This window comes from Megalopta genalis, chromosome 16 (assembly GCF_051020955.1).
Source record: "Megalopta genalis isolate 19385.01 chromosome 16, iyMegGena1_principal, whole genome shotgun sequence".
In the NCBI taxonomy this organism is placed as follows: Eukaryota; Metazoa; Arthropoda; class Insecta; order Hymenoptera; family Halictidae; genus Megalopta; species Megalopta genalis.
In genome coordinates, this window is record NC_135028.1 from 4,236,000 (window position 1) to 4,252,781 (window position 16,782).

At 35.1% G+C, this 16,782-nt stretch overlaps 1 protein-coding gene across 5 annotated transcripts in view; it reads right to left on the reverse strand.

The window, feature by feature from the left end:
• Positions 1 to 16,782, reverse strand: part of KaiR1D (Kainate-type ionotropic glutamate receptor subunit 1D) — an 819,478-nt gene that overhangs the window by 69,977 nt on the left and 732,719 nt on the right. For 3 of the 5 annotated variants that reach the window (XM_076526907.1, XM_076526908.1, XM_076526911.1), the window contains exons 8-9: positions 14,072 to 14,092; positions 6,471 to 6,623 (exon numbers count right to left, since the gene is read on the reverse strand). In XM_076526907.1, the coding sequence (XP_076383022.1) occupies positions 6,471 to 6,623; positions 14,072 to 14,092 (174 nt within the window). The remainder of the gene's footprint in view (positions 1 to 6,470; positions 6,624 to 14,071; positions 14,093 to 16,782) is intronic. The other 2 variants (XM_076526910.1, XM_076526909.1) reach the window with 1 other exon arrangement.

The window sequence follows — 16,782 nt, forward strand, 5'->3', positions numbered from 1 at the left end:
CAGATCTTGTACTTATACGCTTATATGCATGTTGAAAATTTTATCAAAATCGGTTCACATTGTTATGAATTACAATAAATTGAGGATCGCAAAAATCGCAGTTTTGTCACGACTTTGATCAAAAACTGCGAAAATTCTACAAAATTCTTCAACGCTTGTAACTCGACTCTGGGTTAACCAATTTAGACAAAATTTTCAGCACACAGATAAATTTGTCCACTTTCATTTCATCTCATGTATACTTGCAAGACAAAGGTTGGCTGGTGTTAATGAAAACATCCTGTATAGATGAAAATATTTGTGCGTTAAAGGGGGTAATAAAATTACATTGTGAGGTTGAGTAAACCGAGTGAAGCAAATTGACACTCTAGTGCAAATGACAGCTATTTGTCAATAGGTACAGATAGGATGCCTCTTCAGACCTTTCGATATACTGCTGGCAATGTTTAAATCCATATTTCGTATGCATTTTTATCTCCTATTTAATCATTCAGACTGACATTTATATTACACTCATTTTTATCAACAATAATCGCATTACAAAATATTTCACGCCAACCGATGCTATGGCCCATACAAATCTACATACTCCATCCATGTAGATAATTGATAACCTATTGATATAATTGTAATAGATATTGTTGTATATAATTGTGTAACCTATTGACAAATGGTTGCCGTGCTTCACTTTGATACCCTACGTAAAACGTAATGGTGGCTCGGTGATGGTGTGGAGATGCATCGCAGCAAATAGGGTTGAAAATCTCATATTTATCCATGGGATTTTGAATGAAATGAAATATTCGTAAAATTTGAGAGAAAATTTAAAAGATAGCATAAGTAAATTAGGATTACCGGAAACTTATTGCTTCCCAAAGCATTCGGCAAAAATTGTTCAAGAATGGACATTCGCATATTCGCATAGTAGAAAAATCAACAATTGAATTAATCAGTTGATGAAATACATTGATCAATCATTGATTGAAAAAGACTTTTTGAATGGGGAATTGAAAGGATATTTTATTATTCTTATAATAGCCATCAATTGCGACTGACAATTGAACAAAATTTAATCTTTCATTGCGATTAACGATTAACAGTCGTAAGTCATGAATTAAGTTTCATCCAACTCTGTGCAACGTGTATACGGAATTTATTGCAATAGTAATAAGTTTTGTGCAAATATCGCAGCAACTCAAGCGAAGCGACGGTAATATACACAGACTCGTGAAAGTATTCGAACGATGACGTATTCCTAATTGAAATTAAAACAAACCGTATGGTATAGTATATATTTTGAAATTGTCGTATATATCGTGTATGTGCAACACGTGAGAATAATGTTTATAAATTTCATTGAAATCAAATAACACATTTTCGAGTTAGAAAGAATTTATGAGATGTAATAACACATCGTAAGTCACAAAAGTATTCGAACTGTACATTTAACATTAATTAATAGCAACGTCAATTGGTTTTTTTGGTGTAACTAATCAAATATTTAGAGTATGAAGTTGAACCTCCTTTCGTCGTTATTACAGCCCTAAGACGGTTTTCCATAGAAAGTGCTAACTTTGATGTAATATTTATATCTATAGACTGCCATGTTTTAACAATCTCCTGTTTCAGTTTTCCTTCTGATGTGTAATCATTATATTTCTTAATTTTCTTTCCATCTCAATCCAAACATGTTCAATGGGATTGGGGTGGAGACTTTGCGGTGGATATGGCAATGTCTATGGAGTGTTGTACAGTAACCATTCTTGAACAATTTTTGCCGAATGCTTTGGGAAGCAATAAGTTTCCGGTAATCCTAATTTACTTATACTATCTTTTAAATTTTCTCTCAAATTTTACGAATATTTCATTTGATTCAAAATCCCATGGATAAATATGAGATTTTCAACCCTATTTGCTGCGATGCATCTCCACACCATCACCGAGCCACCGTTACGTTTTACAGTTGGCCGTAAATTCTTTGATTGTAATTTGTCCTCCATACATTTTTGCGACCATCACTGTCGAAAATATTACATTTGTTTTCGTCAGAGAATAATACCATGCTCCAAAAAGAATTATCCTTATTAATATATTGTTTGGCATACTGAATATTTTATTCCTTTTGCTATAATATACGCTTTTCTTCTTGGAATTCGTGCATTAAAACCGTATTTTTGTACTAATCTTCAGCATAATTCCGAATGAACTTCTTTTCTAAATTCCGCCACCACTATCGCCGCCAATTTTTGTGCACAAGTTAATGGGCTTCTTTTTAATTTCCGGAATCAGTGTCTTTTCTTCTCTCTCCGTTAACTTCTTTGGTCGACCACGGCGATGTTTATTTGCAATGTGATTTCTTCATCATTAAACTTTTTAGGAATACAGTGAACTATAGACTTACTCCCTTACTCTAAAAGTTTTGCAACTTCATTCATAGATTTTTCTTCTTTGTATCGTTTAACCCTTTCGCTACGGGCGGATTCTCCATCGCGGTACTTCTGCTGAACAGAGCGCTGCGACATCACTGCACGCTACGCGACGGCGATCGTCAGCGGAAGTCGGTACTCCGCGGCGGTCGGCGGAGAACCTAAGCTGTTTGAATTGAATGAATTTTTCGAACGAAAAAATTTTTCTCCAAAGGGTATTTATAAATAAGGGGTATTCCAGGGTATTTTATAACGTCTTAGCATGCGCTCTTTAACTTACAGTATGAGAGGAAATAAAACATTATGCAATATAATGCATCTTATGGAAAGCCACTATAATGGTCCGTAGTACCTCAGTGGCACCAAATGGAAAGCCACTATAGTGGTCCGTAGTACCTCAGTGGCACCAAATGGAAAGCCACTATAGTGGTCCGTAGTACCTCAGTGGCACCAAATGGAAAGCCACTATAGTAGTCCGTAGTACCTCAGTGGCACCATATGGAAAGCCACTATAGTGATCCGTAGTACCTCAATGGCACCAAATGGAAAGCCACTATAGTCGTCCGTAGTACCTCAGTGGCACCATATGGAAAGCCACTATAGTGGTCCGTAGTAGCGAAAGGGTTAACTGTCAGTTCCCTTTCTGACTTTTTCCAATTCAGTTTGCAAAAAATCGATTTTAAATCTGAGTTTTGGACAGTGTTTCTCTTAGACTAGCTACGTACGTACTGAATAATGTTTGTCTACATTTTCCGCTGCCTAGAAATGTTACTAACACTATGCCGTCCGGTGGTGTCATGCAAAAACTATCTGTTGTATACCGGTGGCACCACTTTGGTGCCATTTTAAAAAACTGAAATAACATTTGAACTATATTTCTTGGGTGTTGAAAGGCAGCAAACTAACTATAGCATCGTGCTTATTTAACTAAGAATTAAGTACGAAAATTCTCGGATGACTTATCTTAATTTTAGGAATTTATATTACCGCCATCTTCGAAATTTTTGTTTCAATCTAAAATTTTCAAGCTATTATGCCGGCGTCAAACAAAAAAGTCATATCTAAGATCTGCGGACGGCATAGTGTTAATACGACGAATGCCCTTACAGTTCAAGTACTTTTGTGACCTACGATATGTTATTAAATCTAATAAACTCTTTCTAACCCGGATATGTGTTATTTGATTTCAATGAAATTTATAAACATTATTCTCACATATTCAACGTATACGACAATCTCAAAATATTTGCTATACTGCACGTATGTACAGAGAAAAGACGTTCGAAATGATGTTCTAAACCTAAATATAATAAAATAAGAATAAAGTATAATATATATATAATTAAAGTATAAGTAAAATATATGTATAAGTAAAGTATAATAAATATAAAAATAAAGTATAATAATAAAGTATAATGAAATAAAAATAAAAATAAATAATAATATAATATAATAAAATAAGAAAAATATGCTGAACCTAATCCAGATCGAACAGAGATCTAACATAAAACTAATTCCTTCTTAAGAACGCGTCGAAAATACGAAAATACATTTTTGCGTGTGCCTCGGAAACAAAGGCAGAGCGGCGCTAACACGTAGAGGAAAAAGTTGTTCAGGATGATGAGCCGGACAACATATTTTAATGTCATCAAAATTGGCGAGGAAACTAGAGCTAGAGTAAATAATACCCCTGAAGCCCGTACCAGGATACAATGCGACGTACAGTATCTCTTAATTACGATCGATGTACGCTATTTAAACGATCATTATTCTTATTCACGATACGTTTCAGATGTCTCCACAGTTTAATGTTTATTACCTGACAAATTGGAGTCTTTTCATAAAATGAGAACGTAAATCATTCATGGCTAACTTTCGCCAACTATACTCCTGGCAATCGATAGACCAAATATGTATGTATCGATTTCCTCGTAAACTTTATAGCCATATCAGTCTACATCATCGGAGTATCAACTTGCCCCTTAGTGGTGTAAATTGATACGTTTTAGTTTGAATAAATGGACCTGTCTTCATTTACATTGCATTATGCGTCTCAAATTTTCATTTACAGTGTCTGAAGACAAGGAATGAATCTACATACATTCAACGCAATTTCTCATGCAGATATTAAAATTCATGTGTCGCGTCGTCCTTGAATAAATCGATTTTTATTATGACTTCTAGGCTGCTGAAGGCAGAAGAAAGTTTCAATTACATCAACAAAATTACGCTGAATTCTCTTCAAGTTTTCCGCAGTTTCTAACCAAAAATGGACAACTTTTGGTAGAGGAGATACGATTATTTCGAGCCCACTCTTTCCAAATGGTCCATTTTTGTGTACAAGCTAAGGGACAATTCGAGAGAATTTACTGTACTTCGATATTTACGATACGCCTGACAAAAGATTTCCTTCTAAAATACCTTACCGACGTACATTGCTTTGTAACAGCGACAAAATTACGTTTGTTTAGGCTTTATACGGCCGTTGTTATAAGGTGTGCTGCAATTAAAGAGGTCATTCCGAAATTTCTAATGGAAACATTAGAACAACATCGAGGATGTCTCCGAAGACAAATGCATATTGCTGCACTTGCAACACCTTATTGACTGTACACACATTTGGCGGAATGTATGATTGGATCCCTAACAATTTCTGTGATTGTTAACACGTTCCGTGCCACGTGTACCATAAATGGTACACGTTAAACTTGACCATCAGGCCACGTGTACCATAAATGGTACACGCGGACATAAATGGACATATTTATTTAAAGCGCTGAAGACATACATTTTGTGACAAATTTGATTGTATAAAATATATTTCCACCAAAAGGATGAGAGGCATTGTAAAAAATGCTGTATAGAACAAAGCACATAAATTTGTTTAATCGTTATATACACAATAACTATTAATTACAATGTTTGACTTTTTTAAAGCAAGAGCTGCATAAAAACGGTTGATTCGGGCAATCACTACTTATCTACCGATGATATAATGAAATATTATGTGATAATGTATCAATCTTTAGTCAAAACATCAAATGGCCTGAACGACAAGTTAGGCAAAAATGGCTTGGCACGGAACGTGTTAAAGAAGAAATCGGAAGCATTTGCACTCAAGTGTCTCCTCAGAGAGGACATTGCAAAACTGCTGATAATTATGGTACTTTTAAACGTTAAACTTTAATTTAATTTTCACATTTAAAATTAGCAATTTTTGTTTTATAAGATTTGTGTTGATACAATGTTTTATCAAATTTTATTTTAAACAGATTAATTACTTCCGAGGATCTATCTTCTTCAAAGCGTTACCTGCTATGTTCTCCGTGAGTATGCATATGGGATGTTCTCGTTTGGAACCTTTAAATCTAAATATATCTCGAAAACAACACATTTTCGGGACAAGCGTTAAATACAAAAATTACTCGATTTCAAGGGTGAAATACGATTTATTTCTGTTTCATCGATCGCTTTTAAGGCGATTTGAAGGATATATTTGTTTCTTTATACGGAAACCAATATTTTTATTCATAGATTTTTAGTCTACGAGAAGAAAAAATTATTCGTTTGCTTATGAAACTTCGTTTCTTATTTATGACCGCGTGTTGATAAATCAATAACAATTGCACTTTCCCGCGTGACATTTTTACTACACAAAGAATTGAAATAGTCGCTGCAGTAAAAAAGCGACGCGAAAAGTACAATCGTTATTGACTTCTCACAGCGACCAGTCCTAAAAAAATAAAGAAGTTTCATAAATAAATAAATCTTTCATTTCATTAAATATCATTGTAAGGTAAAATTTGATTAAAAAATGTCTCGTACGAAAGTTTATTCTTTCTTCGCGTAGAATAGCAATATGTAAATAAAAATATAGATTTTCATTTAAAGAAACAAAGTTATCCTTCGAATAATCTTCGAAGATAATAATCAACGAAAGAGAAATAAACTAGCACAGTCTTTCAAGAACAAAACCCTAAACAACTGACATACGAAAGTACGAACATCGACGCGTCTGAATGAAAAAACACAGATGGTACTCACGATCTTCATGTAATTGATCAGCGAGTATCCGTGGGGCCAGGTGTCGGTCGACTCGCAGGACAGCGGGTTGATGTCGATCTGCTGCGTGGTATCCAAATTGTGGAGCGCTTTCGCGAACAGGTGTACGGCGTCGTACATCAGGGACGCCTCGGTCTGCAAAACATTTCCAAAGGGAAAATTGCGGCGCGAACGGTCTACCAGCGTAGTATCGGGCACGATAGGGGTTGCGGGCGAGCGTGGCGTACAAATTCACGACAAATTCGTGCAACGACCGAGCCAATGTAAATCAGATCACGAGCGCGTTTAAAGCGAATCGATTCGAGCGAAATTCGCCTGTTACCGGACGGAATTGCCGTTTATGAGCGGGGACGAACGAGCGGCATTCTTGCTCGTAAAAGGGAATCCGTATCGCACGGTTTGATCGAACGATTCCGTCTCTTTCGGCGCAAGCGGAATTTCCACTGACGAAAACGAGGGGGAATCGGGCACGGCCACCGTCGCGCGCGTTTCCACAATTTCATGGGGAATCAACGCCTCTGTTCGCCTCTGTTCGCCAGGCCGCGCCGCGCCGTTTATATATTTCGCGCGCACGACATTCGGCCGGCACCAACAAAACCCTCGAGCGTCTCGCGTTCGCTGTTCGTTCCTCTATTCCGGACAGCCAATATCCTTACAGGATTTTACGAGGGTCGCGGCTCAAGAGCTATTTACCCCGAAACCAATCGTCTTTCTGATTCGCGTTTATGTTGCGACGCGAGATTGCCCGGCCCCGAGCTAGCTCCTGATCCGCGAAATTAAAAGACCTAGTTAAAAGAACCTGTTCCGAGGCTCTCGTCGGAGTCTTTAGTATTCGAAACGCGGCCTCCTTCTCCGCGCGCTTTCGCGTTTATTTTCGTGTTTAACCCTTAAATGCATGAATTTTTGTTTTGAATTAAAAAAAATTGTCTTTTATAGGAATGTAGTCACATAGGTTACGTAAAAAATAAATAAAAAAATCTAGGTAATAATATTGAGTATTTATTTTGAAAAAAAGTTGTATGCAGACTTTTGGCAACAATATGCGTTTATTACTAAAATTATTGTAGACGTAAACAAATGGTCATGTATTTATATTATCGATTAGTATAGGAATTTTCACATTATTTATAAATGAAATGCAGCGAAACAATTGCGATTTTTGTTGTGACACAAAGCAACCTTGCATTTGATGCACTTTCAGTCCGTGAAACTCGAAAAAAGAAAATATCTCTCCAAGTAACACATTGAAGGTTATCACCCGCCACATTCAAATGTCAAAAAACATATAACTTACTCGCCAAAAGTAATGTCGAGTCTTTTATTTCACACATTGTCTATTGTCTATTGTTATCGACGTGTGTTCGGAAACGCACATGCTCAGGTTTTCGAATAAAATTAAGTGGAACTGGAATGTAGACAATTGGCAACAATATGCATTTAAGGGTTAAGAGATCGATGCGGTGGTATTCAACGATAATTCTCTGCGCGAACTTCGACAACGTGCGCGCTTGAGTAACTCCGAGCAAATAAATCCTAGGAAAGAATTATTCCAGCGAGTATGGAATGGACCTTAGTTCACAAGCATTGGGATATTTCTGTGGTTATGAGGAAAAACGCCACCCCATGCGCAGAAAGTACTTGGAAACGGTAAAACATGTTTTCTCATTAACCCGAGAAAGATAACCTACGTCGCAGAGACGCCTGCGAAGACTGTTGATTTTTGTTAATTTTTCATAGAGGTCTAGTGATTTAAGTTTAAAATTACTTAAAATATAAAAAAATATAATATAAATGCATTTTATTTTTACAATAATGCCAAACCTTTAAAATGACTAGATTAACTTAAATAAATATCCATTGTTAGTATAAAATTGACGCCTTAGAAAAGCATGCGCCTCTGAAGCGTATGGTTATCTTTTACGTACGTTGTCATATGGTTATCTTTCTAGGGTTAAAATTATTTATGCCCAATTTTATGATTTGATGATCTCGTTGACACCAAAATTTAGCAATATTATTTGTTCAATGACATTTATAAGTAAGAATATAATTGTAAAAATACATATACAATAACGAATATTCGTTATACGATATAAATGAAGTTTGAAGAGACATTTCGTAGCACCATTTTTTATGGGGCAGGTAAAATTTAACCTTACGTAATAGTACCAATTTTATTACTAAATTTTACTAAATATACCTCAAAAATTAAAAATACAGATAATATTCAATGATATATAAATCAACAAAAATAAATATTATAAGAGCGAAATTTTACACAATTCAAATACATATTTAGTACTCTTATTTCAATCAGCAATTAGTTAAATTAAGAAAACTGTGCAATAGCGCAACTGCAATAATTATGTACTTATCAAAAAAAGTCGGGACAACAAATTCGATAGGTTCAAAGCTATTAAAAAAGAAATAAGGAAGCGCTATCGATAATGATCAGATCTTCGTTCAGTTCTTTGTAAATGTTTATTCGTAGAGATTCTTTTAACTACATTAACAAGGGAAGTTATTCAGGTGTCTCCAATTAGTTTAGAAAAACTAATGATTAGAAATTATAGTGTTCCACATCCTATCAACTAATACGAGTGTCATTCGTCCGGAAAATTTGTTATTCGTTAGAAAAATGGAGTCAAAGTCCGCCGTAAGTAATTCTGAAAATGATTTTAAACGACCTTTTTTCGTATGTTTACTTTCTGGGTTTTTTTACGATCTTGCGAGAAGTACATATAACGACTAGAATAGACAAAGAAAACTCGGGTCTTGATTCTAACGGTGGATGTTGAACACTTTTTTATCTACTCCTTCCGAAATTCAAGTTGCATTTCGATATTGTAAAAATTGGAAAAATGTTATTTAATCAGTTTTCCTATAACGAATAGAGAAATTAGAAATACATTAACATACATATTAATACGTATACGAAGTAACTGTATAATACGGAATGTACGTATTCAATATACATATAGGGTGTCCAATTTAAGTTAAGATTGTAAAAGATCTCGTAGACACGTGATACAAAAAATACAAACTGGCACATATCCTTTAATATTTCGAGTGGACAGTCAAATGGTACTACGAGTTTTTTAATACGTGGGCGTTTTCAAGATTATTTCAAGGTTATATTGCTTTTTTTATCATAAGCCTATATTTTTTGAAATAACCTTGAAGGTGCCCACACATTAAAAAAGTAGCAGTGCTATTTGTCTCCTCACATGAAATATTAAAAGACACGTGTCAGTTCGTTTTATTTTTATTCGGGTGTTTACGAGATTTTTTTTCGAATACTATAATTTCTAATTGTTATTTTATTAAAATCGAACATCTGAGTAACTTCCCGTGTAAGATCTACGTATGAAATACTATACTATATACAAATCTTGCAGATTACGTTGCATAAAGTTACGTTAACAAGATGGATTAATGTCCATCTGGCGATGCTTGTTACTAGCAATTTTATTTAATACCGCGTTAAATACATATGTGGAATGTCTCCACACTCTTCAAGAAGATACGATCTTCCAAATGTGCGTGTTAGGCGATCAACTTTATGTACGCGGAGCCTTCATAGCATTCGTTCAAGTTGAATTCAATCTAAGCAAACTCGAACTTACGCGGTCAAGCTTGATTAAATTCAACAGCATCTGACCAGAACTTTGACAAATCGTAATTTTACATTAAAACTGTAAAACGAAGATCGTTTTCGAAATTTGGAATATCGCTATTATGAACGACAACATTTACAAATTGTAGAGAATATAAAAAAATACGAATTATCAACTATGCTTTCATATCGACTGATAAACTTCAACGAGCGAATTCGCTTAACCCTTTGCACTCGAGTGGTGACTCTGAGGCACCACTAAAATTGTTAGTTCGCGTTCTAAGATAATTTTTATATTAACGAAGTTTAAACTTAAAAAATCGTTAAAAGTGTAACTGTCATCACAAGTTATCGCGAGATTCAATTTCATATACATAAAATGCACTTCGTCATATAAATATGGAAATACCATAAGTGAGAAAAATTATTTTAGATTTACGGTTAAAATGGCTTCGAGCGCAAAGGTTTAATTATCGCTTCATTAAAAAAATTGATGGTGTTCATGTTCCGGCGGAGATCGTAGAAAGTATATGCTCGCGTGCCTGAGAGAAATTTCGGTTCGCATAACTTCCAGAACATGTGCAATGTGCACGCTCCTCGAATAATAAAGTTTCAATATCCTTCTTACTCCGGAAGTATAAGTTTGTAAGTTTTACTTTCTCGAATTTTTCGACCACGTCGCCGCTCTTATACCGACGATTTTATATCATGCTATTAACTGCATTCACGTTGACCACGGACCAGAAACACGGCGCGGACCTCGCAATTGTGTAGTTTCGTGCGAGCGTGACTTTTCACAGTCGTGCGTACGCGCTCGCGTGTGGTTTTCACGGCCGAACAGTTTGACATCCGCGATCAAGCCGTGGTAATAATATTTCATTCGTAACGGACTGTTTTGTAGAGACTCACTCGGCATTACGTTTATCTATTCATTAATCGTAAACGCGATGTCAACACGTCGCGAGTTACGGTTCTATCGCGAGGCATAACTTGAGCATAATTCTTCGAGAGTACGCTTTCACGTTGTACGTTTCACGCTTCAAACCATAATAATTGTATTCACCAAATGAAACTTCTTTCATGGAAATGTTTCACAATACTCGAGGATATTTAAAGATAATTGAAAATAATTAAATGGTTATACATTTTTATAACGTATTTACATTTATGATTGAATACAAATTGGCGTTATTAACTCTCATTCGTTCCTGATGCAAATTTGACGCTATTTTCAAGTTTTAAACTATATTATTGTGTCATTTTTAAGAAAATCGATCCCGGATTGAATGACTTTTATATTATATATACATGTAACGTCAAGATGTGGTAATATTTGTTACGAAATAGTTTGAACGAAAATATGAAAAATTTTCTTTCTTTGTCGAAGAAATAACTAGAAGCTATAGAGAGTTCAAATCTAATACTACAAACAGGATGAATTCAGTAATCACTTTGCTATGCGTGTTAGACTGTGAACGACACAAAGACTCTAAAAAAGCAGTTTATCTGACACATCGTTTCATTTTATGCGAACAGTGTGAAGAGAACATTGCGCGAATAAGTTTTCTTTATTTTCAATAAAATATTTTTTAAAAGAAATTGTTTTCCTCTTATCATATTGACCTTTTACGATAGTGTCGATTTGACGCACGAAGCACAGGGGACGTATTGAGTCGGAAAAATGAGGGCCGGATGAGGGTTTGATGTACTTTATTTCGCTCGGCGTTCAAGTTATGGAGAAACGTTGGAATAAAGTTCAGTTCCCGTTTATTCTTTGATTTGCCGATTGCACAAACAAAAATTTTCTGTTACGGTCGTGGATACTGTTGAAATTTTAGCCTCGAACAAAAATTAATCTATAGTTTACTTAGTACTAAGATACTAAGATATCGGTTTACATTTTCGCCGAACGACAAGGGCCCACGGTCGAGGCCTCTATTTTTTGGCAGTGAAACGTCGACTTCCGAACGAACGCGTCGAATAAACGATTATCCGCGAACGAGTCTCAGTGATCTTTCTTAAATATCCACAAGTGATTCGGATTATCAGTGATTAATTAAGTGATCAGTGTTTAGTGACAGTGCAGTGAAAGATCAGCTGTACGTTGTACAAGGTCAGTGCCCTTCGACATCATGAATTTCAGCCAGCAAATGCATCCTCAACTAAATGGGTGAGTTTCTTACTGATAATATTTTTCATATCTCTCTAATAAACAAATCCTTTACGTCCCTTATTTATTATTAAATCAGCTTTGCAAATCATTCGTTAATCTTCACTGTACACCTTGCATAAAAATTTCATACGAGGTGTCATGCACACCAGAAAATTAAAACGACTGTCACGGTTAAACTACATATTATTTCGAGTCCGAAAAATTAGTGAATATTCTTCAGACGTTCTAAAGTAAAGGTGAACAGCGTTTTTCTTAAAAATATCACTGTTATGTAGTTAAAAAAATCCGGAAAGTTCTCGCTTCGTGACTTGTTCAATACTTCGAACGCGGCTCGAGTCCGTCCCGACCTTCTGTCAAAGCCTCGTGCTGCGGACTCTCTCGCGGACCCTCTCTCTCGCACCGTCACCTCTCATTGGCCAGTGTTTTTCGTTAATAACTCGTAAACAAAGCCGCGGATTGCATTTTCGCAAAGGAAAAAGTTACTTCAAATGACCTCAGCTACCCCTCATTTTCGGCTGTTAAAATAATTGTGGGACACCCTGTATAGTAGATACCGCGATACATCATCACCGGTACCATTAGATACACATCGTGCCCTGACTGTTTGGGGATCCCAGCGTCACGTATACAATGTGAAACGCGACAAATAAAACGTCTCTGATTGGTGGATAAGACGAACCCAAGAAGGGTATAAAAGAAGCGTTTTTTCTTGCCGGACTCTCAGTAGAGTTTGGTCGCTCGATCGTTTTCGCCCATATACCTTCTCTCAATAAAGGAATAAAATAAAGTCCTTTTAAGCAAAGAATTAGAATCATATTCATTTTCATTCCATAATCCCAACAGATACGATTATCATCGAAATACGAATTTAACCCACCGAGTATTGGGCGCGCGGTGCTGTGCCAGGGTCATTTCGAACTCATACCAATATTTTAGTAATACGGACGCATTCATGGTTCCGTCAGGTTCCCCCCACGTGCAAAGCTTTAACCCTTAAATGCATGAATTAATGAATTTTATTTAAAAAATAGGGTTATAATTTTTCAAATGAGTGGAAATCGGGAAAAATATTAAAAAAATTATAAGTCATATCTTATAGGGTTTTTATTGAAAAATATTAATGATTCATTTTTGGTACACTATGCAAAATAGACATAAAAATTCTTTAGTTAGTATGACATATCTATAACAAAATTATAAACCACATGCATACCACACCAAAACAAAACCAACAAACCAATAAAGGAAGCATAGTACTAAATACATGTCGTAATTATTACCATTAGTGCATGTTGTCCCATTTTTGCATCAACACGAAATAAGCCCTCCATACACATGATAGTTACGGAATATAGACAAAAGTACTAGCAAATTAATAAATAAGAGCCTTACCTTTAGAAAATATTGTTTGTTTAACGAATACACCAAAATATTTCTAAATAATCCACTTCCAAAAGTACGTAAATGAACCCGCTATCAAAAATGCGCGCCAATTGGTATAACGTCAGAAAGATACAAATATTGAAGTCAAATGTCATTATTTTAGTTAATTTTTGATAAGTCAATGGACAAAGGAATCACTGCCATTCAGCCAAATGTATCGATATCAAAACTGTTGTCGGGTATCCGCGCAAAAAGTTATTGATTCATTTTTGGGACTCTATGCATTTAAGGGTTAAGACAGATGCAGAAATATGCCTGAAGCCGGCGCGGATTAAAAATGACTGCGGCACAGTTCACAAAGGATTAATATTGTTGTACACTTTTCTGTTTTACAAGCTTCAATGGTCTTACCTTTATGCAAGTGAGGTTGTTCTGATCCGCGTGTGCATGAAACAAAAGCTAATTGTTATTACATTCATTTACAGTGCATACAGTTACAAATCATATTATTTAAGACATTATGAGGTCGAGAAATATGGAAGAATATCGTGAATCCGAAATGTGAAATTATATCAGGTCTACCGGAAAGTTCTGTCTGTTTGAAAAATGAAAGGAAATAATAGATTTTTCATAAATTTAGTAATATTTATTTTACAATATAATTTCCGTCGTTACTTGTGACCTCTTGCCAGCGTGATGGCAATTTGTGAACAACATTTTTCAAAAATATATGTCTCAAATGAACATGTGCACACCTATTGAAATTTGCAATGACATCATCAGACAGAACTTTCCGGTAGACCTAATATCTGTAGACATTATACATATAGAAGACAATTATCAATTATGCTATAATAAATTCAAAAGTATTCATAGACGGAAGGTACACACCACGACAAAACTATAAGACACTCAAGAACATTACGAAAAATTCTATGTAACTTAGAAATTTATTTTTCTTTCACTGGTGGTATTATTGTTCACATTTTCAGAAAGCATGTCGCTGTATTGTGTATACGTTACTACAGAAGAGATACTCTGTATATGCTCATATACAAAAACTTTGTACACATCCGTGGTTTTAAGAAACACAAGAAATCCAGGAGTGCTTATAGTTTTGTTGCGGTGTGTAGAAATATCTGTCATGGGAGATGCATGGCGGTGGCAAGAAATAGGTATTACATAATTATACAATGATTCATTAATTTCAGTGAGATCAGATGGCTATCGAATGACTATAATACCTACCTAATGCCCATTTGTAGTTTTCGGATTATCTATAATAACCGATATTCACCAATTTACGTGTAATTCTAATGATCATTCGTCATGTGCACGTGACTGTAGTTAATTAGTACGATTTTACTCAGGACGTTGCCTATGACATGCCGATAATTGGACCGCATTTATTAATGGTATATTCAATGATATTAAATGAAAATGTAACGTAAAATTAATGACGTATGATCTTTTCTCCATTCTAATAAAAATTATTCAGATATCTGAAATTTTACCGAATCTCCGCTTCTCAGAATCTGTCGATAAAATTACAAATCTGTGTTGATAATAAATGTTTATTTATTCATTTTTATCTAATCTAATATCGGTTCTCATTTATTACGTTCATGTAACATTTTTCTATCTGGAGAAATTCTCAGCTTATTAAAATTTCCTAATTTAGAAATGTGCAAGGAAATTGTTACTGATTTACATCAGATGGTATAACCAAGAAAGTATAGATTTCTTTTACCATATTACATATGAAAGCTCGAATTGTCATTCTATGTCGATTCAATTGTTATTTCTATTTTTCTATTCAAAAATATATTTGTTACTGTTAAATAAAGATTATTCGTTGAATACAAGCTATATATGTATCGTAAAATCGATTCGTATTATTCGTACGATTCTAAATCGTATTAAAATTAGTCAATATTTAAATTCTTGTTACTCCGAACATATTTTCGTTCAAACTTTTTCGTAACAAATATTGCCACATCTTGATATTACATGTTTTTTTATTGATAATAATTTATGCATATTCTTCGTGTTAAAAATATAAAAGTCATTCAATCCGGGATCAATTTAAAAATAGCGTTTCTTTAATCTCAATACAATGCTTCGTTCACCAGTTATCATTGTGTAAAGACATGGATAATTTTTTTACGTTTGGCTGTCTCTTTCTCGTTCACACTTTCTTGCATTCTGTTCGTACACGGAATTATTTAAATTAAAATATCATTTACGAACTTTGTTAATCTTCACTGTACACCTTGCATAAAAATTTCATATGGTACACATAAGGTGTCATGCACACCAGGAAATTAAAACGGCTGTCACGGTTAAACTACATATTATTTCGAGTCCGAAAATTAGTGAATATTCTTCAGACGTTCTAAAGTAAAGGTGAACAGCGTTTTTCTTAAAAATATCACTGTTATGTAGTAAAAAAAATCTGGAAAGTTCTCGCTTCGTGACTTGTTCAATACTTCGAACGCGGCTCGAGTCCGTCCCGACCTTCTGTCAAAGCCGGGTGCTGCGGACTCTCTCGCGGACCCTCTCTCTCGCACCGTCACCTCTCATTGGCCAGTGTTTTTCGTTAATAACTCGTAAACAAAGCCGCGGATTGCATCCTCGCAAAGGAAAAAGTTACTTCAAATGACCTCAGCTACTCCTCATTTTCGGCTGTTAAAATAATTGCGGGACACCCTGTATGTATCCTGAGAATGGATCGAGGTATCAAAATGGAATAAAATTCATTGGAAAGAGCATTCACTACCTACTGTACACACCAACCGTGATATTTTCTTCGTTCTAACAGGTGTGAAGTAGTTTAGGCCAGGTAAATTCTTTAAGTCAACCATCTAATACATGATGTCTACATCTGAATTAGAACGTAACTGGATGTTTATATTTGATGATTCAAGACACGATTCAGCTATTATTAAATATTGTTTTATGTCTCTTAAATCATGTGTCTTAACTTTCCCGCATTTTTACTTGTAGTGAGATATTATTGACTATGACTTTATAATAAGTCGATTTAACAAAAATTTCTATCACTATTTATTCTTAACCCTTTCGCTACTACGGGCCACTATAGTGGCCCTCCATAAGATGTC